General features: G+C 37.1%; 1 protein-coding gene across 8 annotated transcripts in view; it reads left to right on the top strand.

Annotated features, from left to right (window-relative positions):
- Positions 1-26562, top strand: part of CEP162 (centrosomal protein 162) — a 103827-nt gene that overhangs the window by 36206 nt on the left and 41059 nt on the right. For 7 of the 8 annotated variants that reach the window (XR_010158092.1, XM_003311371.6, XM_063813246.1 and 4 more), the window contains 7 exons: positions 5207-5489; positions 6369-6630; positions 16478-16611; positions 16876-17103; positions 17640-17780; positions 20111-20223; positions 22387-22492. Coding sequence is in view for 7 of the 8 variants with exons in the window: in XM_003311371.6 (XP_003311419.3) it covers positions 5207-5489; positions 6369-6630; positions 16478-16611; positions 16876-17103; positions 17640-17780; positions 20111-20223; positions 22387-22492 (1267 nt within the window). In the remaining variant the exon portion in view is untranslated. The remainder of the gene's footprint in view (positions 1-5206; positions 5490-6368; positions 6631-16477; positions 16612-16875; positions 17104-17639; positions 17781-20110; positions 20224-22386; positions 22493-26562) is intronic. The other variant, XM_016955943.4, reaches the window with a different exon arrangement.

Raw genomic sequence — 26562 nt, 5'->3', positions numbered from 1 at the left:
AAGAAAAATGAGTTTGGTCAGTATCTAGTCAGTCTCTGCCAGGATATACCTTTCTAATAACAAAATATCAATTTCACTCTTCTTCATACACAGACCAACTTATCCCCTTCCCCAAGCAGGCAGCCCCAAGTCCCATTCAGGGCTATATGCATCTGAAAGGCCAGGATTTCCAGGTGAAGTGCAGTCCTCTCCATCAGGTTTGAGTATGCTTCTCGTTGTGTACCAATGGTTGAATTAAAAAGACAGGGTTATAATTAAAAAGACAGGGTTATATACTTCCTCACCCCCATCCCAATATATAATGGTGGAACTGCAGTAGATACGCCCTTTCAGCAAGGAAAAGTATGAGGAAAACACAGCAATCAATGTTACAACTTTGAGAACCACTGTAAAGAACTTGTAAAGGCCCCCTACCTTGGGAATAGGGGTTTATTTTCCTTGATTAGGTTATTATTCTATTAAGAAGGGGCTACCTTAAATCAGTTATTCTATATAGCCCCTCATTCCATTCCTTGGAGGATTTGTCTTGTATGTTATCACCATTGGCTACAACTGAAGTGAATTTTAGGTTGAGGGGTATGCCCATCTTGGGGGATACACTCCCTTCTCAATCCACTTCCTGCCCATAGGTAGCTTTAAGGTTCCCAGTCACTGACTTTTGGGTTTCTTTTTTTTCTTTTGAACAGGGTTATGGTTTTTTACATTATATTCTTTCAGAAAGTTTCGTAACTTAGTAATCGCTTTGGTCCCAGTGAATTCCATGTGCCAATAATGAAACTTAGAGTTCTTTGCTACCCAGAATCTATAAGGAACTTAAGCAAATTTACAAGCAAAAAACAACCTCATTAAAAAGTAGGCTGGGCACGGTGGCTTACGCCTGTAATCCCAGCACTTTGGGAGGCTGAGGAAGGCGGATCATGAGGTCAAGAGATCGAGACCATCCTGGCCAACATAGTGAAACCTGGTCTCTACTAAAAATACCAGAATTAGCTGGGCGTGTGGCGCATGCCTGTAGTCCCAGTGTGTCCAGAATTGGTGGGTTCTTGGTCTCACTGACTTCTAGAATGAAGCTGCGGACGCTCGCGGTGAGTGTTACAGCTCTTAAGGTGGCACGTCTGGAGTCTGTCCCTTCTGATGTTCAGATGTGTTCGGAGTTTCTTCCTTCTGGTGGGTTCGTGGTCTCGCTGGCTCAGGAGTGAAGCTGCAGACCTTCGCAGTGAGTGTTACAGCTCTTAAGGCAGCGCGTCTGGAGTTGTTCGTTCCTCCCAGTGGGCTGGTGGTCTCGCTGGGCTCAGGAGTAAAGCTGCAGATCTTTGCAGTGAGTGTTACAGCTCATAAAAGCAGCGTGGACCCAAAGAGTGAGCAGTAGCAAGACTTATTGCAAAGAGCGAAAGAACAAAGCTTCCACAGTGTGGAAGGGGACCCGAGCGGGTTGCCAATGCTGGCTCGGGCAGCCTGCTTTTATTCTCTTATCTGGCCCCACCCACATCCTGCTGATTGGTAGAGCCAAGTGGCCTGTTTTGTCAGGGCACTGATTGGTGCTTTTACAATCCCTGAGCTAGAAAAAAGGTTCTCCACGTCCCCATCAGATTAGTTAGATACAGAGTTTCAACACACAGGTTCTCCAAGGCCCCACCAGAGCAGCTAGATACAGAGTGTCGATTGGTGCAGTCACAAACCTTGAGCTAAACACAGGGAGCTGACTGGTGTATTTACAATCCCTGAGCTAGATATAAAGACTCTCCCCGTCCTCACCAGAGCAGCTAGATACAGAGTGTCGATTGGTGCACTCAGAAACCTTGAGCTAAACACAGGGTGCTGATTGGTATATTTACAATCCCTGGGCTAGATATAAAGACTCTCCACGTCCTCACCAGAGCAGCTAGATAGAGTGTTGATTGGTGCACTCACAAACCTTGAGCTAAACACAGGGTGCTGATTGGTGTATTTACAATCCCTGAGCTAGATATAAAGACTCTCCACATCCCCACCAGACTCAGGAGCCCAGCTGGCTTCACCTAGTGGATCTTGCACTGGGGCTGCAGGTGGAGCTGCCTGCCAGTCCTGCGCCGTGTGCTCGCATTCCTCAGCCCTTGGGTGGTCGATGGGACTGGTCGCCGTGGAGCAGGGGGTGGTGCTCGTCGGGGAGGCTTGGGCCACACAGGAGCCCATGGAGTGGGTGGGAGGCTCAGGCATGGCGGGCTGCAGGTCCCGAGCCCTGCCCTGTGGGAAGGCAGCTAAGGCCCGGCGAGAAATCGAGCGCAGCGCCGGTGGGCCAGCACTGCTGGGGGACTCAGTACACCCTCTGCAGCCACTGGCCCGGGTGCTAAGTCCCCCATTGCCCAGGGCCAGCAGGGCTGGCTGGCTGCTCCGAGTGCGGGGCCCACCAACCCCATGCCCACCCGGAACTCCAGCTGGCCCGCAAGCGCCGCACGCAGCCCCAGTTCCCACTCGTGCCTCTCCCTCCACACCTCCCTGCAAGCTGAGGGAGTGCACTCTGGCCTTGGCCAGCCCAGAAAGGGGCTCCCACAGTGCAGTGGGGGGCTGAAGGGCTCCTCAAATACCACCAAAGTGGGAGCCCAGGCAGGGGAGGTGCCGAGAGCAAGCGAGGGCTCTGAGAACTGCCAGCATGCTGTCACCTCTCACCAGCTACTCGGGAGGCTGAGGCAGGAGAATCGCTTGAACCCAAGAGGCAGAGGTTTCAGTGAGCCGAGGTCACACCACTGCTCTCCAGCCTGGTGACAGAGCGAGACTCCATCTCAAAAAAAAAAAGTGGGCAAGGACATGAACAGACATTTTTCAAAAGAAGACGTGCAGCCAACAAGCATTTGAAAAAATGTTCAACATCACTAATCATTAGAGAAATACAAATTAAAACCACAATGAGATGCCATCTCATGCCAGTCAGAATAGCTATTATTAAAAAGTAAAAAACAAAAAAAAATATGCTGGTTGCAGAGAAAAGGGAACATTTATACACTGCTGGTGGGAATGTAAATTAGTTCAGCCATTGTGGAAAGCAATTTGGCGACTTCTCAAAGAACTTAAAGCAGAATTACTATTCACCCGGCAATCTCATCATTGGATATATACCAAAAGGAATGTAAATTGTTCTACCATAAAGACATATGCATGCATATGTTCATTGCAGCACTGTTCACAAGATCAAAGACATGGAATCAACCTAAATATGCCCATCAGTGGTAGACTGGATAAAGAAAGTGTGATACATGTACACCATGGAATACCATGCAGCCATAAAAACGAATGAGGTCACGTCCTTTGCACCAACATGGATGAAGCTAGAGGCCATTGTCCTAAGCAAACTAATGCAGGAACAGAAAACAAAATACTGTATGTTCTCACTTATCAGTGGGAGCTAAACATCAAGTACATATGGACAGAGAGATGAGAACAACAGACACTGGGGCCTACTTGAGAGGTTGGGAGGAGGGTGAAGATCGAAAAACTACCTATTGGGTACTATGCTTATTACCTGGGTGTGAAATAGTCTGAACACCAAATCCCCGTGAACAATACCCGTATCCCTGAACCTGGAATAAAAGTTTTAAAAAAAAAGGTTCTTTGCTAGACAAAGGTTTTAAATCTGCTTTAATCTTTGATTCCTTGTCCCTCTAATTTTTTTCTCTGCATTTGCAGTTCTCTGGATATTTGGGGAAACAATACTTAAATGTGAAGATGACACTCTTTTTTTTTTTTTTTTGAGACGGAGTCTCGCTCTGGATGACACTCTTAATATGATCTTTGCTAAGGGACTGGGTCACTCTTTTCAACCAAGAAATCTCTTGAAATCTTGCTTTTTCATAGCATTCTTCAAGGCTGAATCTTACAGACTGAGTCTACAGAGAGAGAACCCATTTCCAGAGTTTCTAGATTCCTTCTATTCTCTTTAAATTCTGCTTACAAACCAGCTCATTCTGTGTTGAGCTCATCAGTTTTTTGGTAATATCTTGTTAAAAGAAGCTAATAGTAGCCAGCACTTAACTCCTTGTTCTTTCCAGTCATTTCTCTTAGTTCTCCATGGTCGGCTGGCATGTGGTCTGCCTTATAAACTTTTGTAGATGACAGTTTAGCAGTGTTTTGCCACCGTAAAACATAGGCTGCCGTCTCTCCAGACTCTAGTTATCAGTTTCCTGCCATCCTAAACTTGACAACTAAGCCAGTAACAAATAAGTTGGGTTCTTAGCATCATAGCACTCACATTCTAAAGGGAAAAACTAGTAAATGGTCCCATCTAGATGGAAGTTGGCAAGGAAATATGGTTTAGTTGGTACCCAGCAAGAATGAGAAACAATTTTGATTAGCATCTAGCCAGGTTCTGCTGCTATGAAGAAGGAAAGAACTATTATATTTCTGATGATTCCACCTACTAGCAGTTACCAAGAAGCCAATCTACATTATACGAAAATGGTAGCCTCTTAAACATTCTTTAATCTTATTTTATAAATTATAAAATTAAATGGCCTAATTGACACACGATTAAATATTTTAAGACTAACAGTTCCCATATTTTTGGAGACCCTGTAGTTTGCCAATATTTAACCGCATTTAAAACATTTCCTTACGTTGTATCTTCTAGGTATTTAATATCTAATTGAATTGTTACATTTAAGTGTTTTAAACCACAGAAATGATTTTCTTTTCAAAGCCTAGTGATTTTTCTGTTTTACATTAAAATTTTTCCTATATTGTGATTAAATGTATGCTTTTTTAGTATTTATACTCTATGCCTCCTTAATACAAATTTATGATTATTTCTTTAGTTTCTTCTAGAAATGTTTAAAATGTTTTTCTTATTTCAAATGCATGTCGACTTTGTAAGAAATTGTAGATAAAAGATATATTACAAAAAGTTCACTTAGAAATTTGTATTTTACTTTTCTTCTACAAAAGCAGTCTCAGTCTTGTTTGGTTTGGTCTTTCTCTAAAATAGATCTCAGCATCACCTTTATAATCCTTTGCATTATACTGCATTAAAATTATTATCCGAAATTAAAAGCAATTACACTATGTGAGTGTACTCTGTTAATCAAAATTATACTGTATTTAACATCAGTAACTTAATTTGAATAGTTAACAATTCATATATATAGTGCGTCTGCGTGTACACACACACGTGGTTATTACTGATATTTGAAGAGCTGTTACATAGGGTTCATTATCTGTGTCCTGTTTTGTTTTATAGCTCTGAGAAAGTGGCCGAAAGAAAAGAAACTGAATTTTTTAGCTCTTTACCCCTGAAGATGAACCCAAATATTTTGTCTCAAGACTCACAACATGTGAACCTTTTTTTTGACAAAAATGATGAGAATGTGATTTTACAAAAGACCACAAATGAGAGTATGGAAAACAGCTGTCCACAAGTAACTGCCACAGAAGAACATGTTGATAAAATGTACCTTAATATTTTGAGGAAAAAAATAACTGTTAATTCTTCATCATTATCTCAGGATGACAAAATTAATAAAGTAAGTATTTATCATCAAATTGATTTGAGATATTGAGAACCGAAGTTATGTAAAGTATATAAGTACTATTGGTAGGTGTGTGCTTTTTAAACTAGTGGGATTGATTATATACTAACCTCCACAGTAGATCTTGGATATTTGTGAGTGATGTTTGTTACAATGCTAGCCAATCCCCAAATTCAAAAATACCACCATAACATTAGCTTGCTTTTAGAAGCCATTCTTTATACATTTTTTCCTTTTTTTGAATAAAATATAGTCCAGAATTTAAATAGTATAAGAAAAAGTTTATTCATCATTGTAGTATGCACTGTTCAGTTTTTCCAGTCATTTGTATTTTTTAAGTTGGCGTTTTATAGGAAAGCAGTTAACACCTGTGAAGAAATTTACATTTTACTGATTATTTTTCCTGTATTCTTGATCTCTTCTGCTTTATAGTTCCCATGATTCAGACATTCTACTTGTATTTTATAATTTTGAATTATGTATTTAAGTCATCTCCAGTTCTTTGTGGAATAAGGCAAGGTATTAATAAAAATTTTTAAAGCATCTTGAGAAGTTCAGATAACAAATAAGATTTTATGTCATTTCAAAATATGTTCTTTCTGCTGCATTCATTCAAGTAATTATACATCTTGGTTTCTGGCAAGCTAATTTTGCTTTATTATTTTGCTTTACTTTGTTTCAATGCTAACTTTGAAGGTCTGCTTCAAAATACTAAAATTCTGATGCATTAGACTTCGAGAACTTAACTATGGTAGTTTGCCTTTTACAAACTACATTATTTGATAATCACTATTGTTTTGCCATCTATTAAATATTCATTTACAACAATAGTTAAAGTTTAGGTACTAAAGAGCTTTTGTTTGTTGTGTACAGACTTACAGATCTCAACTTAGTTCTGAAGAAGAACGGGCTGTAATGGGTAAACAGGTACCATACAAGAAGGCCAGAAGTGCACCTCCTTTACTTAAAAGGAAACCCCAGAGTGGATTATATGCGTCAGTTAGGAGCTCAGGCTATGGCAAACCCAGTTCACCACTCAAGATGTTTTCTACTCTTGAAAAGAAAACTTCAGAGGACATTATAAAAAGCAAAAACTTGAGATCGATTTCTACCTCCAATCAACCTAGGAAAAAAGGTAATCATATACTCTTTATTTAGTATATTGTTTTACTTTCGTTGCTTCCATGGAAGAGAATTAAGGTACCACATTCCATTTGTAAGATTCAATTTGCAGGAGGCAACAGGGCTTGACCCAGGGTGGTGGCAGTATAGGTGATGAAAAGTAGTTAGATAAGGACATATTAGAAGGTAGAACCAAAAATCTGAAGAATTGGTTTTGGGTTGCTAAGATTTTTGGCTTGAGCAACTGGAAGAATGGAGTTACACTCAGCTGGAATGGGGAAAGCTATGACTGAGTAGATTTGACAGTTGGGGGAAAACTGGGAGTTTAATTTTTGAAATGATAGTTTTGAGATGTCTATTCAACATGCAAGCAGAAGTGACAAGGAGGCAGTCAGATATAAAATTCTGGAGTTCAGGAGGGAAATATAGATTATAGATACCATTTGGGAGTTGTTGAAATCTGATTGAGAGTACCAAAAGAGTGAGCATAGATAGAAGGAAAGGAGCAAGCCAAGGCCTGAGGCCCCTGATAATGCTAACCTGAAGAGATCAGGCAGAAGAGGAGGAACCTGCAAAGGAAACAGAGTGAGGTTGGAAGAATCCTGAGAGCATGTGGAATCCTGTAAGTCAACAAAGTATATTAAGAAGGACTGCTCTGTCATTTACTGCTGAGAGATTAAGATAGATGAGGACTGAGAACTGCTCTTTGGGTTTAGCAAGGAGGAGGTGATCAATAAAGTGGACAAACAGTTTCCATGGAGAGGTGGCTGTAAAAGGCAAATTAAATGGCAGTAAGCGGGAATAGGAGGAGTGGAATGGTGCTTCAAATTATAGACCACGCTGCAGATAGCTGCTGTAAAAGGCAGCAAAATAATGGGCCAGTAGCTGAGATGGAAGGTGAGACCAAGAACATTTTTGCTTTGCTTTGTTTTTATGAAATAAATGATTGTTTTGTTTGTATGACATTAAGAAAGATTTGATAGAAAGAAAAATAATTGACAATGTACGAGAATGAGGAAGAATTGCTTTAGCAATGTTTTTGAGTAGAGGAGCTGTAATGGGATCTGGTGCACAGTGGAAGAAGGGATCATGTGCACAGTAACATGGCTAGTTCCTGCATTCTAGGAACTGTGGAGGCAGATAGGAAGGGAGAGTATATGCTGGCAGGTGGTTAGATGTGGTGAGGAGAGAATGCTTTTTGTGATAGCTCCAGTTTTCTCTGAGAAATAGAAAGCAGTATCATTAGATGCGCATGAGGATTAGGCAAAGGTGTTTTGGAGGTTACAAGAGAAAAGAGAAGATACGAAGTAGCCATCTAGGAGAGTTAGACTGTCAGGAGCCAAGGCAGTCTAATTAAAGTTAGTGATCATGAATTTAAACTTAAATAACAATTAAGTTGTTGTTTAACAAGTTAAATAACCAACTTGTTTAACCAACTGTTTAACCAAGTGTACTTGGTAAAACAGTTGGGTTTACCAAGAAATACATTTTTGCCAAGTGAAGCTGATGATGTGTGTAAAAGTGATTAAAATGGTTGACCATGGAATTTAAGTTGAGCAATGAAGGAAGAAAGGGCATCAAGGGAGTGTGACACAATGTGCAACAGGTACGATCCATTGACTGTGAGTCCTAGTGAGGTCAAAGGATTATTGGAATCTGGGTACCAGAGGGTGTGAGGTGGCAAAACAAAGATGATAGTCATAGTAGGTGATTAGATGAGGGAATGAGACTGGGGAGTGATTGCATTACTTATAAAGTCTAGGAAAGACCTAAACTATGCCAATGGGAATGAGTATCTGAGATGGAAAGGAGTTCAAGGAACCAAAAGCCAGGGAGTTGAAAGGATCACCTTTCAGTGAGTATGTTGAAATGACCAAGAATGAAGACAGAGGTAATGTCACAGTGAGTGAAAAAGAAATGAGAGGAATGATGAGGAGGTTGCTAGATGAAGACTAATATTTTTATGAGTAAAGTGAAATAATATTCTTAAACTCATTTTTCATATTTTAAAATTGTATAGCATTTGTGACATCCAAAATAAAAAAAAACACATTATTAAAATTTATAGTAAAGTATAATGATGGACCATAAATGTTTTTATACTGAACTACTTTTTCTCATTAGACTGAATATTAAGTATGATATTTTTAATCTCTGTTTTTTATTGAAGAATTGCCCAGAGAAGTTTTAGTTTTATTCAGAGGAACTATAATTCCTTTGGGATAGTGGTTACTTGTCAAAGGTTGAGTTCTCCAAGAAGCAGAGTTTGAGATGAGATTAGTGTTCAGAAAATATACAGAATGCAGTTAAAATTAAAATCAACATTGGTTAGGATGAAGAAAAAGCCCAGCTACCGGAACTTAACCAAATTAAAGGCATCTTTTCTTTTATGTAACAAAGAGTCCAGAGATAGGCAGTTCATGGCTGGAAAGCTGTGCAAGGAACCAGATCCCTTTGTCTTTCCTGATGCAAAATCCCTAGTATGTGACTTTTGTCTTAACTGTCACAATAGCTACTCTGCCTCCGGACCCTGTCCATGAGGTAGGGTGAAAGGTAAAAGGTAGATGCCAGCCAAATCATCAACCCAGGAAAGTTTTTGCATCCATCTTAATGACCTTTGATCTTGTGGCCGTAAGTTGAATGGAGTTCAGGGGGTTGAGTACGTTTATGTACGTTGCTGCTCAGGACAGAATTAGATATTTATTAATAGGAAGGAAGAGAAGGTTGGCAGTTAGCAGTACCAGCCATGTGGTTGTTTTCCTTTTTCGTTTTGATTAATTTTCTTTGGCTCTAACTTGTGTTTTTATTTTTAGACTAAGTATTTTTTTTTTGTCATGAAAGGACAAAAATTCTTATTATTGTCTTTTCTTATTAAGAATTAAAAATTCTTAATATATGCTTATTATTTAAAATTCAAAATTACAGAAAAGTAAAAGAAGAAAGCAATGATTTAGCCAGAAACAACTGTTGTTATGCTGGGTGAGCAGATTCCATGCATCTCACTATGTATATACTTATATAATAGAAGGAAATGTGAATGAATGGACGGAAGTAGAGAGGCAGATGTGGATAAATGGACAAAATATTTTATAAGAATGAGATTACACTTTACAGGTTCTTTTAAAATAGGATATTAGATCTAGGTTTACTTATATCTATAAGAAGAAAAAGAAATTTCTTCCTAAGAAATTGTATATCTGAAAATACAAGGAAAAGATTATGAAAAATCTTTAAGGAAAGAGATTATGAAAAACACTCAAAGATTGCCATAACTGTAGTGTTGTTTCTTAACTTTTTCAATTTCAGACATTACTAATCGATTCCTTCCCTTCTGTGAAATATAAAGCATATTATATCCCCAACTTACATGCCTCCTATTCATTTTTATTTTATTTTTTAAGATATATTTAATATATTCTCTCCTACAACCTTAATTTCTCTCAGCTTTTGGATTTAATTCTCGGTTCTGATTATTAAAGAGACTGAATGCTCTTCACTTGTCTCTTAGCCATAGTTTCTCTATTCTAGAATTATTTTGATTGATTTCTTTTTTGACTGAATTTTCTTATGCATTGCTATTTCAAGAAGGTTTCATGGGTTCCAAATACTGCAGTGTTTCATGTTTAAATTTCATATTCAAGCAAATTTTTTTCATGTGTAAAAGGATAAAGTACTGCTCATGTGCCATTATTTAAAGTAATTACTTGACAATTTTGGCTTTTGTTGCCATTGCTTTTGGTGTTTTAGACATGAAGTCCTTGCCCATGCCTATGTCCTGAATAGTATTGCCTAGGTTTTCTTCTAGGGTTTTTATGGTTTTACGTCTGACGTTTAAGTCTTTAATCCATCTTGAATTAATTTTTGTATAAGGTGTAAGGAAGGGATCCAGTTTCAGCTTTGTACATATGGCTAGCCAGTTTTCCCAGCACCATTTATTGAATAGGGAATCCTTTCCTCATTTCTTGTTTTTGTCAGGTTTGTCAAAGATCAGATGGTTGTAGATGTGTGGTATTATTTCTGAGGCTCTATTCTGTTCCATTGGTCTCTATCTCTGTTTTTTACCAGTACCACGCTGTTTTGGTTACTGTAGCCTTGTAGTATAGTTTGAAGTCAGGTAGCATGATGCCTCCAGGTTGGTTCTTTTTGCTTAGGATTGTCTTGGCAATGCAGGCTCTTTTTTGGTTCCATATGAACTTTAAAGTAGTTTTTTCCAATTCTGTGAAGAAAGTCATTGGTAGCTTGATGGGGATGGCACTGAATCTATAAATTACCTTGGGCAGTATGGCCATTTTCACGATATTGATTCTTCCTATCCATGAGCATGGAATGTTCTTCCATTTGTTTGTGTCCTCTTTTATTTCGTTGAGCAGGGGTTTGTAGTTCTCCTTGAAGAGGTCCTTCACATCCCTTATAAGTTGGATTCCTAGGTATTTTATTCTCTTTGAAGCAATTGTGAATGGGAGTTCACTCATGATTTGGCTCTCTGTTTGTCTGTTACTGGTGTATAAGAATGTTTGTGATTTTTGCACATTGATTTTGTATCCTGAGAGTTTGCTGAAGTTGCTTATCAGCTTAAGGAGATTTTGGGCTGAGACAATGGGGTATTCTAAATATACAATCATGTCATCTGCAAACAGGGACAATTTGACTTCCTCTTTTCCTAATTGAATACCCTTTATTTCTTTCTCCTGCCTAATTGCCCTGGCCAGAACTTCCAACACTATGTTGAATAGGAGTGGTGAGAGAGGGCATCCCTGTCTTGTGCCAGTTTTCAAAGGGAATGCTTCCAGTTTTTGCCCATTCAGTATGATATTGGCTGTGTGTTTGTCATAAATAGCTCTTATTATTTTGAGATACGTCCCATCAATACCTAATTTATTGAGAGTTTTTAGCATGAAGGGCTGTTGAATTTTGTCAAAGGCCTTTTCTACATCTATTGAGATAATCATGTGGTTTTTGTCTTTGGTTCTGTTTATATGCTGGGTTGCGTTTATTGATTTGCGTACGTTGAACCATCCTTGCATCCCAGGGATGAAGCCCACCTGATCATGGTGGATAAGCTTTTTGATGTGCTGCTGGATTCGGTTTGCCAGTATTTTATTGAGGATTTTTCCATCAGTGTTCATCAGGGGCATTGGTCTAAAATTCTCTTTTTTTGTTGTGTCTCTGCCAGGCTTTAGTATCAGGATGATGCTGACCTCATAAAATGAGTTAGGGAAGATTCCCTCTTTTTCTGTTGATTGGAATAGTTTCAGAAGGAATGGTACCAGCTCCTCCTTGTACCTCTGGTAGAATTTGGCTGTGAATCCGTCTGGTCCTGTACTTTTTTTTGGTTGGTAGGCTATTAATTATTGCCTCAATTTCAGAGCCTGTTAGTGGTCTATTCAGGGATTCAAATTCTTCCTGGTTTAGTCTTGGGATGGTGTATGTGTCCAGGAATTTATCCATTTCTTCTAGATTTTCTAGTTTATTTGCAGAAAGGTGTTTATAATATTCTCTGATGGTAGTTTGTATTTCTGTGGGATATCTAATTAAACTAAAGAGCTTCTGCACAGCAAAAGAAACTACCATTAGAGTGAACAGGCAACCTACACAATGGGAGAAAATTTTTGCAATCTACTCATCTGACAAAGGGCTAATATCCAGAATCTACAAAGAACTCAAATTTACAAGAAAAAAACAACCCCATCAAAAAGTGGGTGAAGGATATGAAAAGGATATGAACAGACACTTCTCAAAAGAAGACATTTATGCAGCCAACAGACACATGAAAAAATGCTCATCATCACTGGCCATCAGAGAAATGCAAATCAAAACCACAGTGAGATACCATCTCACACCAGTTAGAATGGCCATCATTAAAAAGTCAGGAAACAACAGGTGCTGGAGAGGATGTGGAGAAATAGGAACACTTTTACACTGTTGGTAGGAGTGTAAACTAGTTCAACAATTGTGGAAGACAGTGTGGCGATTCCTCAAGGATCTAGAACTAGAAATACCTTTTGAACCAGCCATCCCATTACTGGATATATACACAAAGGATTATAAATCATTCTACTATAAAGACAGATGCACATGTATGTTTATTGCGGCACTATTCACAATAGCAAAAACTTGGAACCAACCCAGATGTCCATCAGTGATAGACTGGATTAAGAAAATGTGGCACATATACACCATGGAATACTATGCAGCCATAAAAAAGGATGAATTCATGTCCTTTGTAGGGACATGGATGCAGCTGGAAACCATCATTCTCAGCAAACTATCGCAAGGACAAAAACCCAAACACTGCATGTTCTCACTCATAGGTGGGAATTGAACAATGAGAACACTTGGACACAGGAAGGGGAACAGCACATACCGGGGCCTGTCGTGGGGTTGGGGGGAGCGGGGAGGTATAACATTAGGAGATATACCTAATTTAAATGATGAGTTAATGGGTGCAGCACACCAGCATGGCACATGTATACATATGTAACAAACCTGCACGTTGTGCACATGTACCCTAGAACTTAAAGTAAAATAAAAAATTTAAAAAAGAAAAGGAGCTAAGGTTTGCAAAGTGGCTAGCTTGGCATCTTGCACATACAGGTATTAAGCAAAGGTTACCCCTTACTACATCCCCTAGGGATGTTCCTCAAAATTGTGTTAATCAAAGCATACTTTAAAAGTTTGCAAAGATGCTCAATGGTTGAATAAATTTATTGAAAAAATTTAAATTATTACCAAAAAAGTAAACATATGCAAATTTAAATAAAATGGTTAATGAATCCCATTTATCCCTCACCCAGCTTCAAAATTATGAACTCCTATTCAATCTTGTTTCATCTTCATTTCCAGCTACTCTCTTTTTATTTTGAAGCTAACCCAGACATTAGATTATTTCAACTGCAAATATGTCCGTATGCATCTTTAAAGATAAGGACTTAAAAAAAAACACCATACCATTATCTTACCTTAAAAACGTAATAATTTAACATTATTAAATATCCAGTCAAGTTTAAATAGCCAAATATCTCATAAATGTCATAACTTTTTACAGTTTATTTGATTCAGGATCCAAATATATTTAAAAATGTAATAAAAAGTTTGGCAGTAGCCAAAATCTAGACTGCTACAAATTCTAAGTCTCACATACTGACTTTTCCTAGAGTGCAGAAATAATATTATATCATAATAAAATAATGCTCCCTTATTTGGACAGCATTATTAAGTGCCTTTACTTTGTTAATTCAATACGATTATTTTCCTAATCTCAACTTGGCCACTAAATAACGGTGTGTCCTTGGGCTATTCACTCAACTTGTCCAAGTCACAGTTTTCATACTTTTAAAAAGAGAGTGTTGAACTAATATTGATTATTCAGGCCAGGCGCAGTGACTCACACCTGTAATCCCAGCAATCTGGGAGGCTAAGGTGGGCAGGTCACTTGAGGTAAAGAGTTCGAGACCAGCCTGGCCAACATGGTAAAACTCTGTCTGTACTAAAAATATGAAAAATTTGCTGGACGTGGTGGCAGACGCTTGTAATCCCAGCTACTTGGGAGGCTGAGGCAGGAGAATTGCTTGAGTCTGGGAGGCGGAGGTTGCAGTGAGCCGAGATCGCACCATGGCAGTCCAGCCTAGGCAACAAAGCAAGATGCTGTCTCAAAATAAATAAATAAAGATTATTCAGCATGCTTTTATTGTGAACCTCTGGGTGGGAGGCAGGACAGCACAGTGTTGAGAGGAAACATCCAGCAGATCTGGCCTGGAGCCCTGCCACATACAGGCCATGTGAGCTGGGATTAGTTCCTTAATCTCTCTTTGTCTCAGTTTCCAAGTCTCTGAAATGCAAATGAAAGAAAACCAAACCCAGAAAGTTTTTCTTGTATGCATATAGTGGTGGGGTACAGGGAAGGGTGGATAAAATGAGAAAATATGAGTACAGTGATTGTCACTTAGGAATCCTTCAATAAATAGTCAATGTAGTTAGCGTATCAACTAGGGAAGGGGATGAGGAGATGAGGCTGGAGGATGGGCGGAGGTGAGAACTGTCTTGTCCACTGTGGCAGCCACTGGCCACACATGGCCATTTAGCATTTGAAATGTAGCTAGTCTGAATTGAGATGTCTTGTAAATAAATTACCTTTTGTACTTCTAAGATGTAGTATGAACAAACAACATGAAATATCCCCATTTTTGATGATTCATTTATGTCAAAATCTTAATATGTTGGATATATTGTGTTAAATAAATATTATTAAAATTTTTAAAAAATACACTCCAGCCTGGGAAACAGAGCGAGACTCTGTCTCAAAAAAAAAAAATTAAAATAAATATAATTACTTGATACTTTAGTCCACTGAGAAGTCAAAATTAAGAATTCAAGAAGGGAGAACTCTGGCATAAAAGGACTGGCAGACTACAACTATGAACAAGAACATGTGATAGGTTGAGTATTACGTATCCAAAAAGCCTGGGACCAGAAGTGTTTCAAATTTCAGATTTCGTTGGATTTTGGAGTATTTGCATTATATTTACCAGTTTAGCATCTCCAATCCAAAAATCCAAAATCCTAAACGTTCCTGTAAGCATTTTTCTATGAGCGTCATGTTGACCCTCAAAAAATTTCAGATTTTAGAGCAGTTTGGATTTTGGATTTTCTGATCTGGGACGTTCCACCTGTACTAGCTGCCTTGTCCTAAGGAGAATCATGTGCTAGCAGATCACACCCCATTCATTTAATGAGCCTCCAGTGATTTGGAAGTTTTGAAAGCCTGCTCTTACAATGACTTAAAACAGTCTGTTCATGAACACTTTTAGAAATTTCTCCAGAAAACTTACATCGGTCTAATTAAATATGATCATAACTCTATAAGGAAAACCTTCACATACCTGGAAAAATAATTGAAATGAAATCTTTTGGTGAGGGACTGTTGGTAATTTGTTTTTTCTTTTGACTGTTCTATATTTTCCAAATATTTAATAATCATGTATAACATTCATTTGTAATTAAAAAGTAAACTCCACATTTAAAAAGCATCTTGAATAAATTATTTTAAAAATTTAAATTTTGAAATTCTTAATTTATCTATAAAGCAATCAGATATTGTTTATTGAACTCAGGACCTGTAGTATTTGAATATGGACCTTAGGATCCTTTTTAGGTACTGTTCTTAAACATTGTTTATTACTAACTGAATACTATATTAGCCTTAGAATGATTTCTTGTTTAAGAATTTACAGGTTACCTTAAAAGCTGAAAATTGGAACAGAATATATATTAATCACTTTTTTTATAATTTAATATATATTGCCAAGTTTTTATAGCAGAGTTAATCTTTTAAAATCTGATTTAGATTAACAATTATAAAATCCTCCGTGCAATTTATATTATTCCATTGATACTATAATATCATGATATACATTGTTTATAAAAAATGTGCTCTGAAAGCACACTTAATCCGGACCAAAATGTTTCATAATGTTATCAGCTGCTCCTTGATTTGTCATTTAGAAATTTTGATTGATTATTGCTATGAACATTTAACAGAAGAATTTATTTAAAACTAATAAACTCTGAAAGTTATTTCTATCCACATTCTCACATTTATTTAGCTCCATTTGTCAGTTGACATGAGTCTTGGGTTAATTGGCCATCTGTGTCAAATTTAGTAGAATGTTGATTATGGAGTGGCAATTTTTCTGAATGCAATCAGTTATAGTGAAACAGCTGTGTTATAGTGTAGTCCATCAGCCTATTTTGAGATCCTCATTTTTGTGTTTCCATTGTATTTTTAGTTATTGGACACAATTGATGAGTACACATTTAACTTTACATTTGTGGTGCATTTATACATTGTTTATAATATTTAGAAATCTTATCTGGAACAAAACTCATCAAGCCTGCAGCTTTGGATAAACCAGCTCACAAAACTGAAAGTTGCCTGTCTACTCGTAAGAAGTCTGAAAATCCCACAGAAACTGATTCCTGTATTCAGTTTCAGACTGTAGGTATTAAATTCAAAATTAATAATCATAATGTTTTATGTTCTAAAATTATATTAAAACCAAATTATATATAACAAAATATAATAAGGACTGAAATGTCTTTTCCTTTGAGTGATACTGTAATCACTCTTACTAAACAGTTAATTTTCTTATATAATAGAACATTATTAACCATGTCCTTTTTATTCTTTTTTTAATTAACCACCTGTGTTCAAATCTTATACATAAGTCTACTGTAATGAAGTAATGCTTTGTCTTTAAAGGATTCCTTAGGATACTGTGGTGAGAACAAGGAGAAGAAATTACTTATGTTTAAAAGAGTTCAGGAAGCAGAGGATAAATGGAGGGGTGCGCAAGCCCTAATTGAGCAAATTAAAGCCACATTCTCAGAAAAGGAGAAAGAACTAGAAAATAAGTTGGAAGAACTAAAGAAACAACAGGAAAAAGAACTCTTCAAATTGAATCAAGATAATTATATTCTTCAAGCCAAGGTACTAGATACATTGTTCTGGTATTTTTTTATATTTATTAAAAAAAAAAAGCTGAATTCCCTGCTAAATACATTGTCATCCTTGGTTCCTAGAGATGTTTAACTTGATGTATTTGCTGTATAAAATATAGAATGGTTCCAAGAGTGATTCCGTACATGAGAGCCTAAATTTTGAACCCTTGGGGGAGAAAATTAAATTTAAATTGGCTCATTTTTATGGTTTTCTTCTGTTAGCAGTCCTTTTTAAAGAAAATCAGTTCATTCTGACCTTCAAAGAAATGAAAGTTTGAGCAAGAACTGCTACAGAAGGTATAGACCCAGAGGATGACATTGTGTAGCATTTGTGAGTTCCTTTACTCACCCAGCACCATCAGCACAAAACAGCGCTTTGCTGATTTAACTAGTTATGTCACATTCTAATATGTTCAATATTATAAGACAGTTTTCGATCTAAATAGGAGTTTCCTGTTATTCTTTCTCACTTCTCACCTTATCATTTCCTTCTCCAAATAAAACAATTTCTGCAATTTCTCCAAGTTAAGCAGCTTTGAAGAAACAAACAAAAAACAAAGGTGGTTACATTTTGGAGAAGCAGCTGATCCTGTCACTGGAGAAAAGTTGAAGCAAATCCAAAAAGAAATACAAGAACAAGAGACACTTCTTCAAGGATATCAACAGGTATGGCAATTCTTCAGCATATGGCAAATTTACTCTTGATCTTTTAGTTATAAAAATAAGGCAGGCCAGGCACAGTGGCTTATGCCTGTAATCCCAGCACTTTGGGAGGATGAGGTGGGCGGATCACCTGAGGTCAGGAGTTTGAGACCAGCCTGGCCAACATGGTGAAACACCATCTCTACTAAAAATAAAAAAAATTGGCTGGGCATGGTGGCGCACACCTGTCATCCCAGCTACTTGGGAGGTTGAGGCAAGAGAATCGCTTGAACCTAGGAGGCAGAGATTGCAGTGAGCTGAGATCACATCACTGCACTCCAGCCTAGGCAACAGAGTGAGACTCTGTCTCAAAAAAAAAAAAAAAAGGTATATTAAAATACTTCTCTGCTTATTTAACAGATAATGGTAATCCTGGCAAACAGGAGATAATAATTTGACTAGTCTGTGTATTTCTCATGAGGAGAATTAAATGGTAAAAGCATGGGTTCTGGATTAGAAAAATGTGGTTTTGAGTCTTAGCTCTACCACCTGCTGTGTGCCTTGGGCATCACTTAATCTTTCTAATCCAGTTTCTTCATCTGTGAAGTGGGGATAATAATATATAGGATCCCTAACTTCCACTGGTTTGACTTAACAAAGTTTTAATTTATGATGGGCTTATCAGGATGTATCCTCATCATAAGTTTTACTTACTATTTTTTGACTTTACATTGGGTTTATCAGGGTATTAAGTGCATTTTCAACTTAGGACATTTTTTACTTACTTTTTGGCCTTATTGGGATATAGCTATTTGCGGGGCAAGCAAGTTGAGGAGCATCTGTACACTCTTAGTGTGACACACAGCAATCGATCAATGAAAGTTACCTGTTATTTTTAATAGCCAGTTTCTTAAAAACTGTCCTATCTTTTCTTAGTTTTCTGTAATGCTCTTCAGTAGACAGTATTGGCTGGTTTTGCTATTATATTCAGAAATATGAATCTGAAATTAATTGCTAATGCCCTGAGGGTGAAAATATTTTGAATTTAATGCAAGAAAATCTGTGGGTCCTATAGAGGCAGATGTTTGCAATGTGTAATGACATCTTGGTATCTTGGTGTTGCTAGCCTGACAGTCAACCAGGACAGGTTTAGTTATCTTCAATTCAGCATAAGACTTTATCTTTGTTCTGTGCCTCCCACACCCTTTTTTCTTACTTCTCTCCTTTCTTATCTCTCATTACATTCTTCTCTTTTGACAACTGTAACTTGAACCTTGAGCCTTAGTAACATGCATTATCACCCAGGGACATCATCAAAAGCATTGCCCCATCAATGATTACAATGTTTGCTGTAACTGAATTGGAATGATTTTGCAGGACACACTGCCTTCAGTTACTGGGAACCATTCAAATTCTTCTGCCAGTTTGATCTTGCCATTAAAAAACAGGGGTTTTTAAGAGAATTTAACAGACCCATAAGTATGCCGACCAACCCCTCCAACAGAGACAACACAAAATTTATGTGTCTAAATAGTAGGGGGAAATGTTTGTTAATTCTTCATGTATTTAAGCACAGACTGTCGCCAGGCACTATTCCAGACATGGTAAAACAGTCTATAGTTTGCATTAGATACTCAAAGCCCTTGGTTTGCATCTGATTTTTAATTTTAAACAGGTTCATAAGCCAGGGAGGGCATCTAAGTGCAGATTGGCACCATCTCTTCTCCCTCTGATCTCAACTGGTTGAGTCACTCTTTAGCTCTTTAGCTCAAGCCTTGTGGTGAACTGGGTCTGTCCTCTGCTCTGCCTTGTCCTGACAACTTTCAGAAACACCGGTCTTTAACTCCCTGTTTACAGTCAGTAGCAGATACAAGTATGAGCACCCGTAGGTACATCTGATTACCTCACCACTGGCAGCCAGACTTCCAGAATCTTCCTCCAGCAGTGATTTTTTTTTTCCCCACTCTTGAGCCAGAAACAGAAAAGAATGTAAAGGGTCTCACTGGGTCTTTCCACCCGGGTCCACACAGTCAGGATGTGGTGACTCCTTCAGCCACTCTCCCACTTACCTCCTGTGAAATGCAGTGCATTAAACTGACCTTAGGCCCTTTGGCTTTGGGAATTTTGCAAATTATTTTTTCAATGAGCCGTTTTAAACGTTATGGAAAGAACTGTTTTTAGACACCAAATTTTCTTCAGATATAATATAAAAAGTTTAAAAAAGACTTTACATACGCAAAAGCTAAAGAAACTTAAAAGGCCGTTTAAAGGATTAATCTATTATGAGCACATATATTATGTTATATAAGTACTAATGACTTTTAACTAAAATGCAGTTTTCTGTTTTTAAAAAGGAAAATGAACGATTATATAATCAAGTAAAAGATCTCCAAGAACAAAACAAGAAAAATGAGGAGCGAATGTTTAAGGAAAACCAAAGTTTATTCAGTGAGGTAGCTTCCTTAAAGTAAGTCCTTTTGAACTTCTTAAAATCAAATATACTTAGACTATTTCAAGCATTTTCTTATTATGTTAATAATACATTTACTTTTACTTAGACATAGTAAAATTTTATTTTTATTTGTACACATTTCCAATTTATATGTTTAATACTCAGTGGATTTTTCTTTTGGTGTTAGATGGCTAGCACATACTTGATAGTATTTTCAGCATATTCATATTTGAATTCATATGAATTTATGTTCATAACTGATTCAAACATCAGTTTCAGGAAATTGAATATATAGTATTCCTCTTGATCAGTCATTAAGAATGAGATAATTAACCATTTCCCAAGGAACCATATGATTAATAATACTAAAAAAGAATGGTCATACAGTATCACTTATGATCTTCTTGGGTCAGATTCCATAGAAGCAGAGCCTGAGATGGTGGAGGTCCTTGTGGCGATGATATACTGAAGGATAACTCTCAGGAGAAGGGAGCAAGGGAAGCAGGAACGGCGAGGTAGGGGGAGGGCAAATAGTGGTCTCAGCTGGAGACTGGCTTCATTCTCCTCCCAAGAAGCTCTGGAGAATAAATTGTACCAGAGTTGGTCCCTGCTTGAGGCAAGGGGGCAGCCTTAGTCACTGGCCGGAGTGTACCGTGGAAAGGAGTAGGGGCTGCCCTTTATGCCGGGTCAGGGGCTGCGGTTTAAAGGAGCACCTGTAAGTTGTTTTCAGCCAGCATTTATCATGGCAGGGTTATGGAGCACCAGCACCTACTTAGGAATCATATTTCAGACTATAAGGTCTTTTGGACGTTACTGCTTCCAACTTTAACATATTAAGTGAAAAAGCTGGGCCCATGAACATGGACAAGCTAGCATACTATCTTCTTTTAGAAAATGACCACTATTTGTGTATCTTTTTATGTAAACACCTAATCACTCAGAAAGGACTGTTCTCAGAAGTTTCTGACCCATGAGTATCATGAATGTTTACTGAATTTATTTATATACTTCTCCCCCTTTTTGGTTATATAACCTAGGGCCTAAGAGGCAGGGCTGCTAATAATAGCTCATACTGATCTGTCAGGCAAAATAGAAAAAGACACACTTGGTAGCAGACTATATATATATATCCTCTTTCTCCTTGTAAGTTGGTAAGTGTAACCCCAGGCCATGTGTGATAATCTGCACAGTGGTAATGCATGAATGCATTTACTTATGCTTTTTTTTTTTTTTTTTTTGAGACGGAGTCTCGCTCTGTCGCCCAGGCTGGAGTGCAATGGCGTAATCTCAGCTCACTGCAAGCTCTGCCTCCCAGGTTCATGCCATTCTCCTGCCTCAGCCTCCCGAGTATCTGGGACTACAGGCACCCGCCACCATGCCCGGCTAATTTTTTGTATTTTTTAGTAGAGACAGAGTTTCACCATGTTAGCCAGGATGGTCTCTATCTCCTGACCTCGTGATCCACCCGCCTCGGCCTCCCAACGTGCTGGGATTACAGGCGTGAGCCACCGTGCCTGGCCTACTTATGCTTTTTTTCCCAGATGTTTCAGTAAAGTTATTTTAAAATATCTTATCTTGTACTACTTGGCTTCTAAAAGAAGATCTATCCCAGGATCCAAAATTGAAGCTGTAAATTAACTTTCAGAATGAAATAAATGGTTTCTTTAGTACATTAGGGTTAGATGATCTTATGTGGAATCCAAAACTCCTTCTATAATATCTCTGGAATAACAGGAAAATTAAATCTAAAGTCCAGATATTAGGCTGTGTTTGGTTTTGTTTGTTAGTTTCCATGTATGAGACTGGTGACTCTCAGAAAAGATTCTAGAACAATATGACAAGGAGTGCATTAACAACCCCACAGAAAAATGCAGCGCATCTTTGTAGACAATTAATTTTTTTCCTCTGAGAATTGGGAATTAATATTTTTATATTATAAATAAACCAATAATCTTAGGTTTCAGTTATTTTAGAATAAATATAAGCATTTCCCTTAAAGTATATTTCTCTTTTAGTATGGTAGTATTTTAATCTTTAGATTAAATGAAAATTTTACCTTCATTTATGCATACAGTTTCAATGTATGTTAGTTTTTAATTTTTAAGAATTGAATATTTTCTACTGAAAGGAGCACCTGGTAAGAAAGAAAAACAACTTTTTATTTTCAAAATAAATTAGAGAACAGATGCACAAAAGTCGTTTTCTGTCTCAAGTAGTTGAAGATTCAGAGCCCACAAGAAATCAGAATTTTACAGATCTGTTAGCAGAACTACGGATGGCACAGGTAAGTTGCATAACAATTTTGACTATTAGGGATAATAAAGGTTTTATAAAAATCCCCATTTTTATAAAAATTTTTATTAAAAAATTACATAGAAATGTATTAAAAAATCTATAAATTTCATACCATTTAAAACTTAGGGAGAAATATCTTAAATTAGCATATAGTATACACATGACCTTAGTATAGAGGAAACATTATATTACTGTTTTTAGATGTCATTGTCTTTATGATTCAGCCTCTCATCAGGCATTTGTCACATCTCATCAGGTGCATTTATCATAGAGCCATATCAGAGGCATGATTTTATTTAGGACATGTATACCTTATTTCAAACAAATTCCTTATTTGAAAGTGTGCAGCCTAAATAGTGTAATTTGGAGATAATTATTTACCTTTAAAAGTTAGTAGCTTTCTACCTGTCTTCCGAAGTAGACTGTGCACTTCTAGAGAGCAGAGACTGTATCTTACAAGTATTTATATTCCACATACCTAACATAAAGTTGAAATGCAATGCTGTTCCATAACTTTTTTATGTTTATTAAATTGTATTATAAAGAATATGGCCTAGAGTTTTCTAAAGCAGTATTTATCAATAGAAGGAGTTTGGGAATTTAAGGCAGGGTAGTTCTATTTTAAGCAGAAGTAATTCATGCACTGCATGATTTTTATCATCCCTGTCCCTAAGAACTATGTGCTTATAGCACCCACCAGTCATTTTAACAATTAAAACCACTCTGCCACATTTCCAAACACGGCCTGTGGAGTACAGTTACTTCCTCCCACCCCTCCCTTTGAGAATCATAGTACTAAACTAAAAAGCCCTTCCAATCTATTTCAATTATTATGTAAATTAGAAAAATTCCATTTATTTTTTAATAGTAATTTACCACACAGAGTTAGGTTACAAAGAAATAGAAACATACCATAGTTAATAAAGGTAACAGGGTTTTGTAGTATATAAAATACAGCTTTACATATGAATCCATTATAGGAAACTTCCTTTGGTTGCATGTGTATGTAGGAAGGCAGATAGGTAGAAAGGTAAATGAATTATTGGACGACCCCTCCTTTTCAGTGGGCCTCAAAAATAGCAAGCTAAAGCATAAATTAATATTACCATATTTTATGAAGGCTTGGGGGAACAAAGTAAGGTTTCAAGCATAGCATTAGCATTAGTTCCAAAGGCTGTTGTTTTTACCTTTTAAAAGTCCTGTTTTGAACATATTTTAATGACAGAAAATTTGAAAACTCCCACTAACAACACCAAAAGATACTGGGAAAAAATATATAATAAATATCTTGTAAATGGATAACCATGCTCTCAAGAAAGTAAGGGAAATCTTTAGAAGCCAAAAGTAAGGATGGATAAAAAGATAGCAGTAAGTTTAGTAACCAAGAGGCCTGAGCTTTAACAGCAAAGTGTAGACGGGATACCCTTCAAAGACCACATCTTTCACTAAAATAGTGGATTAGGAAAAAAGAAGCTGAGGTGTCAAGGAAGCTTTTCTGTCTTAACTTGGTCTCTGGGTGGAGAGAGGTAAAAAGTCTCCTCTGCACATACTTTAATGGTTGTTCAATGTAAATGGTACCTCTTCTGCCTCATTTGTGTTTAGTATTTGAATTGACACTACCTTGCAATGCTCAAACTAAAAAAATAACATTAGTTCTGAGTCAGTGATAACCTCTGGTAGATTTAGAAGAAACAAATGCAAAACAGTTCTTAGAAGTATACACCCTTGAACCCAAGCAACACAGTATTCCCACAGATAAAATCCAGCTGATGATTTGCTCACAATGCAAAATTACAAAACCTAGAGAAACAGCCCACCATCAGCAGGCATGAGGTGCTTTACAGCAGAAATAGAACCCCAATAAAATTGCTATAAAATAAATAGACTTAAAGTGCTTAAATATACAAAATAAATGAGAAAGTATGCAAAAAGAACAAAACAGGCCAGGCAAATTCAAACGAACATTAAACAGAGCTGTGGGAATGAAATATGCTGGAAATTAAGAAAGTATAATTAAGTAGATGATCATAAACAACTAAGGAAAGCATTAAACTGAAAGACCAATTTAAGGGAACTCAGAGTGAAACAGAAAAATAGAGAAATGTAAAGTATCACAAATATTAAGAAATATGAGATGCCCTAATTGCACATTTAAATGTTTTAATAGGTAATGGCTGAGGATTCTCTAGAAATGGTAAAAGGTGAATTCTCAAATTAGGAAGCACAGTAAGTCCCACTCAACATAAATGAGTAAAAGTCCACATTTAGTCCCATCATGTTGAAGCTAGCAAAGTCAGGGGAAGCCTAAAAGAAATCAGGGGAAAAAAAATAAAGGTGTTAGTTTAAAATAATCGTAAAAATTATTTGGGAATTTTTTTGTGCACATACTGCAAGATAGAATGTAAACATGCCTTTATTTTCGTTTACTTTGGTATTCTTAAATAGTTTTAGAGCAAAAATTATTTATACTGGGATAAATCAACAAAATAATCATGTCAAGTATATTTATGATTTATGTATAGTCTACTTTTTACCTTAAAAATTAGTGCCAATTAGTATATTCTTAAAATGTTAGTTGGTTATAAAGTATGGGTGGAAATGTAATAAAAGGTAAGTTCCTGAGCCCTTTCCTTTTAGTATCCCAGGATTGGGAGGAGAATGGGGCTGACTACAACTCATTTAATCAGACAGCCTTTATTGAACACCTGCCATATACCAGGCACTCATCCAAGCATTGGAAATGTAGTAGGTAAATAAGACAGACCCAGATCTTGCTCACCAGGAACATATGTTCTAGTGAAGAAGACCAACACCAGATACACAAGTAAATAATTACAGGTAGAAGTGCTTTGAAGAAAATGAAAATAGAGAATAATGGGTGATGAGTTAGAGGTAAGGCAGCATTTAATAGTGTGGACAGGAAAGCTCTCTCTGAGAAAGAGATGTTTGAGTTGAGAGCTGAAGAGGAGGAACAGCCAGCCATGCAAAGATTCAGGCTTCAAGCCAGAGGGAAGAGCAAATGCAAAAGCCCAGAGTTTGTTACCTTCCAGAAGCTAGAGGCCTTTGAAGCATAAGTGGGTAAAGACAAGAGTAGCAGAGGCCTCTCTGAATGTCTGCACGGTAACTTATGAGAGAGGAAAAGTACTTGTCAGCCAAAAACCTCTGGCCAACAGGTTTAACATGAGGCATACTCACTTTCTTGAAGGTAGGCATTCTCTGTCCCTGGAAATATGCAAGCCTTCCATTGATTGATGGCATGATTAAACTTAAGATGTTTACAGTTCTTTGAATTCTAAAATACTGTAATTCCATGAAGTAGACACTAATAGAGAACTTTTCTAAATTGATTGAACTAATTAAGCAACAGGTTTTTGCAGAAAGAGCATTCGGCAACTTTTAGATCAATTTTAGTTTCAGGACTCTCCTGAAAGGACATCTACAGAAGATTAAACAATGAAATGATGCAGTTAAATCTGCGATGCAGCTAGAAACTAAGATTATATAATGCTTTACAAATGCTCTTATTTTCTTTCTAAGACTGAATTTTAAATTGTAAGATAGTATAAAACAGAGTTTATAAGAACTTGTCATTTTGAAACTTAAATACCGAGTTGACTGCTGTTGAGTCCAGTAGTTTCATAGGTTCAGTTTAGCGTACATTTATCTAATACATGCCATGCACTTAGTACCATAAAGTAAACAAGTAGTACTAAATCAGTGTTGGTCCCCGTAGAGCCTTCAGCCTAATAAAGAGAAGAGGTTACCTATACATGAATCAGTGTCATAGGAAACAGTAATAAATGCCATACTAGAGGTACAACTGAAGTTTGTGGGAGACAGAAGAGGGGGTTATCAGGAATAGCTTAGCTTAACTTGAAGTGAGCTTTGAAAGGTAAGTACGGTTTTTGTCAAGCAGAGGAATGGGGCACAACACTTTGACCTCTGAGAGTAGTATAGAATGTAGTCCATATTGAGAATTCCGTTTTTATTTTTTGATGTCCCAAGCATTTTTTATGCATTTATGATACAAAGTTTGGCAAAATAAAATCCTGCATTTTA

The sequence above is a fragment of the Pan troglodytes genome, chromosome 5 (genome assembly GCF_028858775.2).
Source record: "Pan troglodytes isolate AG18354 chromosome 5, NHGRI_mPanTro3-v2.0_pri, whole genome shotgun sequence".
Classification (NCBI taxonomy): domain Eukaryota; kingdom Metazoa; phylum Chordata; class Mammalia; order Primates; family Hominidae; genus Pan; species Pan troglodytes.
Note: the sequence above shows the minus strand (reverse complement) of the source record. Positions and strands in the feature narration are given on the sequence as shown.